We start from the raw sequence: 11884 nt of genomic DNA, 5'->3' as shown, positions 1-11884 counted from the left end.
GGACCCCCGCAACACACGCACGCATACGCACATATAGGAACGGAGGCAGCTGGTTAGGTTGACAGGGCATTTGCATTTCGGGGAGATGGGACGGGGCTCGCTGCCCCCTCCCGCCCACCATCTTGAGGCTCTGGACCCTTCCCGGGCCGAGTGCCGGAGTCCGAAATGGCGGGGTGGGAGAGGCGGTCGATCTGGAGCTGTCTTCCGGGTCCGCAGAGGGAGCCCACGCGACCGCCCGGTGGGGTCATCCCCTCCGCCGAAGCCGGCCGCCTGGAGGGCGGGGGTCGATCGTCACTGACGGGGCCCTCCGGGGAGCGGACCCGCTCCGAGGCCGCGGGCCCCGAGGCGGGGGCGGGCCGGGGGGCTCGGAGGGAGTCACTGCAGAGGGTCGGCGGCCCGCGGACCCCTCACTTGGCCCCGCACGGCCGTGTACAGCATCTCGGGCTCCCGGGGGTCGGGGAAAGGGGAGTTCCCGGGTGACTTGCGGGACGCAGGGTCCGAGAGGGTGAGGGAAGCGTAGACCAGGCCTCTGTCCTGGAGAAGAGGGGCCGGGGGACGGTCAGACGATCCCCACCGTTCTTCGACCCTCGGCCTCCCCCCGACTTTCCTGCCCTGGACCTCGCCCCTGCCCACCTCCTCCCTCCCCTATATTAACGTCCGTCTCCCCCTCTAGAGCGTACGCTCGTTGTAGACGGGGAAAGTGTCCATTGCATCGTTCTCTCGTCCTCTCCCCGGCGCTTAGTACAGGGCTCCGCACACATTAAGCGCTCAATGAATATGATCAACTATTCACATTAACGTCCGTCTCCCCCTCTCGGCCGTAAGCTCATTCGGGGCAGGGAAGGTGTCTTGTCATATTGCCGTATTGGACTCGCTCTGGCGCTCAGCACAGTGCTCTGCACATAGCAAACGCTGGAGAAATACGATTGACCGATTGCACTTCTCTCCAGCCTGGCCCCGTTCACCACTCACCTCGAGGTCCGGCTTGCAGTTGACGGAATGTTCTAAAAGAAAAATCGAAAATTTAAGATGGCGAGGGGGACCCCAGAAACCCGGGCGGGGGCCGGGGACAGGTGGGGCAGTTTAAGGTAATGATAATAATAATGATGGTGCTTGTCAAACGCTTACTTGTGTCAAGCACTGTTCTAAGCACTGGACAGGTCAGTCGGGTTGGACACAGTCCCTTCTCCCTTACGGGCCCGACCCCCATTTTACAGATGAGGGAATCGAGGCCCAGAGAAGCCAAGTGTCTTACCCAAGGTCGCACAGCAGACGAGTGGCGGGGTGGAATTAGAACCCAGCCCCGGGCTCTATCCACTAGGCCACGCTGCCGCTTAGGGCTCGGGGTGGGGGTGGGCCGGGTCGGCCCGGGTTAGCGGGGTGAGCGAAGGGAAAAGGGAAGTCAGATTTCGGTCTGGGGCTGGTCGGATGGAGCCGGGGTGGGGAGGAGGGCGGCACACTCACGATTCTGCCCTACTTCGGCGTAGTCTGCCTCGGACTCCTTGGGGGATCCCCTGGAAGAAATACCATTCATCGATGGGTGTCGGCGAGGGGCACCCCACGTCTCTGGTGGGACCGCCGCCCCTCCCCGGGGAAGAGAGCTACTGACTCGGCTTTGAGATCCTCTTTCTTTCGCTTCCCTGTAGGGGTGGAGAGAGAAAGGAAGACGGTCAGAGGAGCGGATCCTTATCTTCCAGCCCTGCCCTTCCTTCTCCCCTTCCCCAAATCCCCCTCCCTCCCCACCCCGACCCTCTCCCATCGACCGATCCCCTCTGAACCGGGGGCGAGGGAACGTTTCTACCAACTCGATGACACCGTCCTCTCCCAGGCGTTTCGCACAGTGCTCTGCACACAGCAAGCACTCGATAGACACCACTGACCCAACGATCGATCAAGCTACAAGATCAGCAGACACCATCCCCGGTCCCACACGGGGCTCACAGTCTAAGGGGGAAGGAGAACGGGGATCGAATCCGCCTTTTACCGAGGAGGAAACTGAGGCCCGTACAAGTGAAGTGGCTTGCCCAAGGCAAGTGGCGGAGCTGGAATTAGAACCCCGGTCCTCCGGCTTCCAGACTCGTTCTCCTTCCGCCAGGCCACGCCGCTGAGTTCTCACCCGTGTATATATTTTTTTCCCACCTTGGGCGCAGTGATCTGCACAAAGTCGGTGCTCAAAAAATACTACTGAATGAAGGAGAGGGGAGAAACGGTGTGGCCTCAGTTCCCTCATCTGTAAAATGGGGGTGGAGACCGTGGGCCCCACGTGGGACACGGACCGCGTCCAACCTGATTAACTTGTATTCGTTCACTCGCTCATTCAGTCGTAATTACTGAGCGTTTACTGTGTGCGGAACACTGGACGAAGCGCTTGGGAGAGGACAATAGAGCAATAAGCAGACGCACTCCCTGCCCACAGCGAACTTACAGTCTAGAGGGGGAGACAGACATTAATAGAAAGAAAGGAATTGCAGATTTCCACATAAGCGCTGTGGGGCTGGGACGGGGGATGAATAAAAGGGAGCAAGTCCGGGCGACGCAGAAGGGAGTGGGAGAAGAGGAAAGGGGAGGGCTTAGTCAGGGAAGACCTCTTGGAGGAGGAGATGGGCCTTCGGTACGGCTTCGAAGGTGGGGAAAGTAATAATAATCATTAATCACATTTATATTATTATATTACTAATCATCTCATCATCGATTAGACTGTGACTGGGTAGGGACTGTCTCTATCTGTTGCCGAATTGTACATTCTAAGCGCTTAGTACAGTGCTCTGCACATAGTAAGCGCCCAATAAATGCTATTGAATGAATGAATGAATATTTACTGAGCGCTTACTGTATGCAAAGCGCTGTACTAAGCGCTTGGGCTAGTACACGATATCATCAAATACATTCCCTGCTCACAGCGAGCTCACAGTCTAGAGGGGGAAACAATAATAACACTAACGATACTTAAGGGCTTACTATGTGCCGAGCACTGCTCTAAGCCTTGGGGTAGGTACAGGTTAATCAGGTTGGACACAGTCCCAGTTTCACACGGAGCTCACATTCCTAATCCCCATTCTGCAATCGCGAACTCGCTATGGGCAGGGACCGTCCCTGTTCGTTGTTGTATCCAACGCTCCCAAGCGCTCAGTACAGTGCTTTGCACACAGTAAGCGGCTCAATAAATACGATTGAATGAATGGATGAGGGAACTGAGGCCGGAGAACTTGAGCGACTTGCATCTCTGTCGGATAACTTGCATCGACGACAGCGCCCGGCACAGCGTAAACGCTTAACCGATGCCATTATTTTTTTTAAAAAGGGAGGGAGATGGGTTGAGGCCTGAGGGTGGAGGGGGAGAGGAACCGGAACCCGTTTACCTGCCCTTCTCCGGATGAGACAGGCGATCAGCACCGGGACGGCGATCATCAGGATGAGACCCCCCAGGCTCCCTCCGACCACCGGCCCTATAAGTGGGCCTGCGGTCTCCTGTAGGGCCTCGGTGGTCCTCGTGGTCCCCGGCTTCGAGGTTATCGTGGTCGTGCTGGGCACTGGAAGGAAAGAATAGAAAGGTCGCTGGTCGGCATCACTAACCGGCAGCCCTGGGTGACCTCCACAGTCCTCTCCCTTCCCTGCCGTGCCCGAGGCGCGGAGGGCTCCTGGATAGAGCCCGGGGCTGGGAATCAGAAGGGTTCCAATCCCGGCTCCGCCACCTGTCTGCTGTGTGACCTTGGCCAAGTCGCTTCACTTCTCTGGGCCTCAGTTCCCTCATCTGGAAAATGGGGAATGAGACTGCGAGCCCCATGTGGGACAGGGACTGTGTCCAACCCAATTTGCTCATATCCACCCCAGCAATTCTGCCCGGCAAAATGACTTCTCCATCTTTATCGACACCCTTGTCCATCACCCTCGCCAGTCGTTCCAGATGTTTAACTTCCTCCTCAAACCTCCTGCCCCGCCCCCCCCCGGCTTTCCCCACCTCTTGCCCCAAATGACTCAACCAACCTACTTTATTGAGAAAATTGAAACTACCAGGCGCGACCTTCCTAAAATCCACCCTGCCCCTCCCCAGTCCCTCCCCCTATCCTGCCCCTTCTTCAACAACCCCATCTTTCCCAGAAGAATCTCGAGAGGACATCTGCCTTCTCTCAAAATCCACCCTCTCCACCCACGCGACCGACCCCATTCCTTGGCACCTCATCAAAACACCGGCCCCCTCCCTTCTTCGGTCCCTAACTGCCGTCTTCAACTGTTGGCTCTCCAAAGCCTTCTTCCCCGCTGCTCTCAAACATGCTGGTGCCTCCCTCCCCTATCCTAAAAAGAACCCTCCTTGACCCCACGGCTCCCTCCGGTTATCACCCCACCTCCCTCCTACCCTTCCTCTCCAAACTCCTTGAGCGAGTTGTCTACACCCGCTGTCTCAGGTTCCTCTCCTCAGCGTGGCTCAGTGGAAAGAGCACGGGCTTTGGAGTCAGGGCTCATGAGTTCGAATCCCAGCTCTGCCACTTGTCGGCTGTGTGACTGTGGGCGAGTCACTTAACTTCTCCGTGCCTCAGTTCCCTCATCTGTAAAATGGGGATTAAGACTGTGAGCCCCACGTGGGACAACCCGGTTCCCCTATGTCTACCCCAGCGCTTAGAACAGTGCTCGGCACATAGTAAGCGCTTAACAAATACCAACATTATTATTATTATTATTATTCCTCCAATTCTCTCCTTGCCCCTCTCCAATCTGGCTTCCGTCCCCTTCCCTCCTCCGAAACCGGCCTCTCGAAGGTCACAAATCATCTCCTTGCCAAATCCCACGGCCTCTACTCCATCCTAATCCTCCTCGATCTCTCAGCCGCCTCTGCCATTCTCCCCTTCCCATCTCGGGTCAGTCAGTAAATCGTATTTACTGAGCGCTTACTATGTGCTGACCACTGCGCTACGGCTTGGGAGAGGACGATCCACAATAAACAGACACGTTCCCTGCCCACGGTGAGCTGAGAGTCTAGAGGGGGAGGCAGGCATTAACAGAAATTAAAAAATGACAAATATGAATATAAGTGCCGTGGAGCTGGGAGGGGGATGAATAAAGGGAACAAGTCAGGGCGACGTGGGAGGGAGTGGGAGGAGAGGAGGGCTTAGTCGGGGAAGGCTTCTTGGAGGAGATGGGCCTTCAATAAGGCTTTGAAATGGGGGAGAGTGGTGGTCTGTCGGACATGAGGAGGGAGGGCGTTCCAGGTCAGAGGTGGGACGTGGGCGAGAGGTCAGCGGCGAGACGGATGAGATCGAGGGATGGTGAGAGAGTCGGCATTTAGAGAAGCAAAGTCTGTGGGCTGGGCGTACTCCAGGACACTGTCGGACGCCACTGCGCCGCTCGCCGTAAGCGCTCAGGAACTACCAGTGATGGGTGAAGCGGAAGTAAACGGGGAAATAGGTTGAGGAGATGAGCGATTAATCAGGGCTTTGGGAACGACAATATTTATACAATAATATACACTGGAACGTGTATGCCAACTCTGTTATACTGTATTCTCCCAACCACTTAATTCAGTGTTCTGCATTTAGTAAGCGCTCAGTAAATGCGATTGAATAATTGAGGAAAAGAGGGAAGAGGAGGAGGGGGAGAAGGGGAAAAGGAGGAAATGGAGGAAGGGAAGGGTGGGGAGGGAGGGGAAAAGGGGAGGAGGAGGAGGAGGAGGAGGGGGATGGAGAGGAGGACGGGGAGGAAGAGGAGGATGGAGAGGGTAAGGACCGAGAGAAAAGGGAGAAGGGGAGGAGGGAGAAGAAGAGGAGGAGTAAGAGGAGGGGGTGAGGGATGAGGAGGGAGAGGAGTAGAAGAGGAGCGGAGGGGAGGAGGAAGAAGGACAGAGAAGACTGGGAGCGGTCGGACAGTGAAAACGAGGGTTGGAGAGGAAGAACGAGAGTACTCTGGGGATCCCAGGGGTTGGGGGTCAAAGCTGGGGACAGTAGGCTGGATGAAAAGAGGGAGAGTGCAGGGCCCCGCTTGGGAGAGGATTCCTCACCCCACTCCGTCACGGTGAGCAGCGTCCCCGTGATGTTCTGCCACTCTTCCGACTTCCTCAGGGCTCGAATCGAGATCCGGCAGAAGTACCTGGTCCCATCTGCCTTCTTCAGGTTCCTGATCTGCAGGGACCCGGTGTGATTCTTGGGGTTCCCGACCAGAGAGTAGCGGTTCTGCTTGTTCATGGAGGAGTTGAAGATCACCGGCCCATGGAAATGACGCCATTTCCAGATGATGATCACCTGCTGGACCTGCTTCCAGGGATGGACGAAGTTGCAGGGGAGGGTGACTGTGCTGCCCTCGGGGGCCGAGATGGACGGGACCTGATCTACAGCAAAGCCTGCTGCAGAGACACGGAGGCAGACAGAGACCGTTGGGACGCCCAGGCCGGTGGGAGAGATGCCCAACCTCTGCCACTCAATGAGGGCCTGGGACCTGGGGGAGGGGAGCTTCGGGCCTGGAGGCCATCCATTCATTCATTCATTCAATAGTATTTATTGAGCGTTTACTATGTGCAGAGCACTGTACTAAGCGCTTGGAATGTACAAATCGGTAACAGATAGAGACAGTCCCTGCCCTTTGACGGGCTTACGGTCTAATCGGGGGAGACGGACAGACAAGAACAATGGCAATAAATAAAATCAAGGGGAAGAACATCTCATTAAAACGATAGCAGATAATTAACAAAATAAATAGGATGATGAAGATATATACAGTTGAGCGGATGAGTACAGTGCTGAGGGGATGGGACGGGAGAGGGGAGGAGCAGAGGGAAAGGGGGGAGAAGAGGGTTTAGCTGCGGAGAGGTGAAGGGGGGGTTGAGGGAACAGAGAGAAAAAAGGGGGGAGCTCGGTCTGGGAAGGCCTCTTGGAGGAGATGAGCTTTAAGTAGGGTTTTGAAGAGGGGAAGAGAATTAGTTTGGCGGAGGTGAGGAGCCAGGGCCGGGGACTGGGAAGGGGAGCTCCAGGGGCGCACACACACACCCAGACACTCCCAGACACAAACAGATAGACCCAGATTCACGCACCAACCCACAACCGGACATACACAGCCAGAAACAGACGCAGAGATACACCTGCACAAATACACTCACATCCAGAAGCATACTCAGACCCCTAGGTACATACATACACCGATACCGACGCACACAGATGTCCCAAGGTGACCCTCCATCTCAAGGTCAAATGCTATCTCGTGACCTCCCGAGCCGGCAGGCGGAACTCGGAAGTGAGGGTGGGACACCAGTCCCACAACCCGGACTGCCAGATTGACAGCCCAAGCTGGGACTACAGAAGGTGCCCCTCGCCCCAGTGCCAATCAAATTAGGAATGGAGGAGGGCGGAGGGCAGAGATTGGATAAACTGAGGCCGGAAGCTGGAATGGCCTAAGGGCACAGGTGATAAATACCTGCCGCCTCTAACCTTCCGTGCAGAGGAACTGGACTTGCAGCAGCCGGCTGCGGGTCGCCTCCGTCCAGAGCGTGAGAAGGCCGCTCTGCCTGCACCGAGTGAGGAGCCGTGGCATGGGTGGCTGTCCCGTCCCGCTGAGAGCACGCGGGGTTGGAAGCCAGATGCTTCACCGTGGGTAGGTAACATTTAAATGGATCTGATGTCTAAGTGGGTGCCTCCCCAGGGGGACGTGAATATGGTGGAAACTAGCCGCCTCACCGCGTGCAAGTAGCGCATACGTGAACTTAACGCATAAGTGGGTTTTAACGTGCAAGTGGGTTTAACGCCTAAGTGGGTTCCTCCTGAGTTGGTGCGCACATGGTGGGAACTAGCCGCCTCACCATGCTGTGAGTAAACCATAAGCAAGCTCTGCCTGGGTGGGCCCTGGTGTCCGCCCTCGCGCGAGTAACATACCAGCATATTCCTCCCAAAGGGGAAGCTTTAACACCGTATTTCCCCCAAAAGGGAAGGCCGATTGTCGCATCTAAATAATTAATTAATTCAATTCGCCCCGCGGAATAAATTCTATACAAAACTCAGGTTTTCCATCCCTGGCCTCTCTGTCTCTCGCCGCGCCGATTCCGAAAGAACCCGTCCCCGGCGACGGGTGACGACAGAGACAAACACACACGCACAGAGGTACACATCTCCTCCAAGAGGTCTTCCCCGATTAAGCCCTCTTTTCCCCAACTCTCTCTCCTTTTTTGCCTCGTCCGTGACTTGGATCTACACCCTTAGGGCACCTCTCCCTCAGACCCACAGCATTTCTGTCCATCTCTGTCATTTACTGATTTATACTCATGTCTGTTTCCCCACTAGACTGTAACCTCTTTGTGGGCAGGGGATATGTCTGCCGACTCTATTCTATTGTATTCTTCTAAGGGCTTAGTACCACAATACCGCTGACTGACTGACTGATACACATATAGACACCCACAGACACACACAGTTACGCATGCACAAAGATACACACATCCAGATACACATTCAGATATACACAGTTACACACACATCCGGATACATGGACACACAAATACGCAGACATCCAAATACAGGTAGACATATCCAGATACACATACACACAGCCAGATATACATACAAACACAACGGGATGTGTTTCGCATGAAACAAAAACTCCTCACTCTTGGTTTCAAAGCTCTCCATCCCCTTGCCCCCTCCTACGTCACCTCCCTTCTCTCTTTCTCCAGCCCACCCCATTCACTCCGCTCCTCCGCCGCTCACCTCCTCACCGTCCCCCGTTCACTCCTATCCCGCCGTCGACCCCCGGCCCACGTCCTATCGCCTTCCTGGATTGCCCTCCCTCCTTACATCGCCAAGCTAACTCTCTTCCCCTCTTCAAAGCCCTCCTGAGAGCTCACCTCCTCCAGGAGGCCTTCCCACCCTGAGCCCCCCTTTCCCTCTGCCCCTCCTCCCCTCCCCATTCCCTCGACTCCCTCTGCTCTTCCCCCTTCCCTTCCCCACAGCACTTGTGTCTATTTGTATATATTATTTATTACTCTATTTTACTAATGATGCGTACGTACCTATGATTCTATTTCTCTTGATGGTATTGACGCCTGACTACTTGTTTCGTTTTGTCGTCTGTCTCCCCCGTTTCGACTGTGAGCCCGCCGTTGGGCAGGGATGGTCTCTACATCTGTTGCCGAATTGTACATTTCAAGCACTTAATACAGTGCTCTGCACACAATAAGCACTCGATAAATTCGATTGAATGAATACTGAATTGAATTAACTGGATACACACAGAGATACACGCATACACCATATATACAGATACACATATACACAGATACACGCTCGTCCAGATCCACACAAAGACTCAATCGTATTTACTGAGCGCTACTTCAAGCAGCTGGGAGACTATCACACAACGCAGCTGATAGACACATTCCCTGCCCAACATGAGCTTACAGCCTGGACCCAGCCAGATACACCTACATACAGAAACACGCATCTAGATGCAGACACACACAAGGACATACACAGACACATACAAAGACACCTATAGACACAGTCAGGAACACATACCCACAGATACACAGGAGCAGTGTGCCTCGGTGGCTAGGGCCCGAGCCTGGGGAATCAGAAGGACCTGGATTCTAATCTCGACTGCGCCATATGTCTGCTGTGAGACCTCAGGCAAGTCACGTCACTTCTCTGGGCCTCAGTTCCCTCATCTATAAAAACTGGGGATGACGACTGTGAGCCCCACGTGGGGCGGTGACTGTGTCCAACCTGATTAACTTGTATCGACCTCAGGGCTTAGAACAATGCTTAAACATAGTGAGCGCTTAGCAGATATCACCATTATTATTAGATATCCATCCAGATTCACACACGTCTAGATACAGACCAACATGAGGACATACACAGACACGCAGACACACACCCAGATACTCACACATGAAGATACAGACACACACAGATACACCCAGATATATCCAGATACACAAACACACAGACACCCAACCAGATACACCCACCTCTAGGTACAGACACACAGAAAGACTTAGACACACCCAGATACATATATACAGAGCTACCCATCCAGATACACACATATCTAGGTATGTACACACGGAAAGACACACCCATATATGCATACACGCAGATACCCAACAAGATACACGAAGGACACATATATATGAGAAGCAGCGTGGTTTAGTGGAAAGAGCCCGGGCTTGGGAGTCAGAGGTCATGGGTTCTCATCCCAGATTCGCCACTTGTCAGCTCTGTGACTTTGGGCAAGTCACTTCACTTCTCTGCGCCTCAGATACCTCATCTGTTAAATGGGGATTAAGATTGGGAGCCCCACAAGGGACAACCTGATGACCTTCTATCTACCCCAATGCTTAGAACAGTGCTTGGCACATAGTAAGGCTTAACAAATACCATCATCATCATCATCATCACCCACCCGGATACACACACATCTAGATGAAGACACACTCAAGGGCACACACGTACCCGCTCAGATACACGTAAGCACAGCTATCAAGCCAGATACACACACATATAGAAAAAGACGCACACGAGGACACACGCAGACACAGTCAGTTACACCATCACGCAGATATACACGCATCCAGATCCAGACACACACAAGGACACACACGGACACACCCCGATACACATACGCACAGATGCCCGCCCAGATCACACACACATCTAGAAAGACACACACTCCCCCTCTAGACTGTGAACTCACTGTGGGCGGGGGCTGTCGAGCTTTATTGTTGAACTGTACTTTCCCAAGCACACAGTAAGCGCTTAATAAATACAATTGGAAGAACGAATGAATACAGAGACACACAAGGACACCCCCAGACACACACAGAGTCTCAGGAGTCACCTCGCTGACAGTCGATCCAGGCCGGCATCGTCATCAGCAGCAGCATCGACGGCAGGCCTCGATGGGCCCCCATCGCTCGCCCCGAGAGGAGAAGGGCCAGGACCGTCCCCCCTCTCTTTCTTCTCTCCCACGGACGCTCACGGAATGGGGAGCCGGAGGAAACGAGCGAACCCACGCCTTGCCCAAGGGAAAGCGGGCCGGGCACAGGAGAGAAACAGACCCTCAGAGGAGGTGAGAAAAGGGGAAACCAGCACCGGCACACACACACGACTCAGCCCCTCCCCCCGAGGCTGCCCAGTGCCCACTCCCACCCTGCCAACCAGATCGGGTCAGGAAGGAGATCGAAGCCCAGAAAGCGGCAAGGAGAGGGCAAGGGTGCCCTCCTACTCCATCCCGGGAAACCAGGCCCTTCTTGCAAATATGCCCATCGACTTCCGTTCTCCCTGTAACTTCTTCTTTTCTTCCGCCCTAATTGAGAATTTCCACGCTCTCCCCTCCCCCATGCCCCCAGACTCCACTCTGCTTCTTCCTTAAATCGGCCGGACCCCTCCCCGGCCCTGCCTGCTCCCCCAGACCAGTATCTGTTTTAACGTCCGTCTCCTGGAAGCTCCTTGTGGGTAGGGATGGCGTCTACCGGCTCTGCTCTATCCCCCTCTCCCAACCCCTTAGTTCGGCCGGTAAACGCTCAGTATATACCATCCATCGACAAACACTAAAATCATTATTATTAGTAGTAGTAGTAAGCGCTCAGTAAATGCCACCGATTGATGGACATCTGTACTTTATTTGTTAATGTCTGTCTTCCCCTCCTGACTGGAAGTTTGTTGTGGGCGAGGAATGGGTCTACGAACTCCGTTTTATTGTATTCTCCTCAGCGCTTAGCCCAGCGTTCTGCACGCCGTAAGCGCTCGATAAATACCACTGATTGACTGTCCTAACTGCATTTATTTATGTTAATGTCTGTCTCTCCCTCTTGACTGGAAACTCATCGTGGCAGGGAACGCGCCTACTAGCTCTGTTATATTGTATTTTCCCAAGTACTTAGTCCAGTCCTCCGCACACCAAAAGCGCTCAA

General features: G+C 54.4%; 1 protein-coding gene across 3 annotated transcripts; it reads right to left on the bottom strand.

Annotated features, from left to right (window-relative positions):
- Nucleotides 1-53: 53 nt before the first annotated feature.
- On the bottom strand, nt 54-11239 carry LOC103166315 (paired immunoglobulin-like type 2 receptor alpha). Of its 3 annotated transcripts, none has more exons than XM_029055990.1 (7): nt 10810-11239; nt 5990-6331; nt 3360-3530; nt 1610-1640; nt 1465-1514; nt 973-1004; nt 54-534 (listed from the first exon to the last, which is right to left on the bottom strand). In XM_029055990.1, the coding sequence occupies exons 1-7, from the start codon at nt 10880-10882 to the stop codon at nt 376-378; spliced, it is 858 nt and encodes a 285-aa protein (XP_028911823.1). In that variant the 5' UTR covers nt 10883-11239; the 3' UTR covers nt 54-375. The 3 variants fall into 3 exon arrangements, with proteins under 3 accessions (XP_028911823.1, XP_028911826.1, XP_028911822.1); XM_029055993.1 differs by having other exon boundaries at nt 5990-6239; nt 10810-10879; XM_029055989.1 differs by having other exon boundaries at nt 1465-1640; nt 5990-6239.
- Between the last annotated feature and the right edge of the window lie 645 nt (nt 11240-11884).

The sequence above is a fragment of the Ornithorhynchus anatinus genome, chromosome X5 (genome assembly GCF_004115215.2).
Source record: "Ornithorhynchus anatinus isolate Pmale09 chromosome X5, mOrnAna1.pri.v4, whole genome shotgun sequence".
Taxonomy (NCBI): Eukaryota; Metazoa; Chordata; class Mammalia; order Monotremata; family Ornithorhynchidae; genus Ornithorhynchus; species Ornithorhynchus anatinus.
This window is presented reverse-complemented; position numbering and strand designations above follow the sequence as displayed.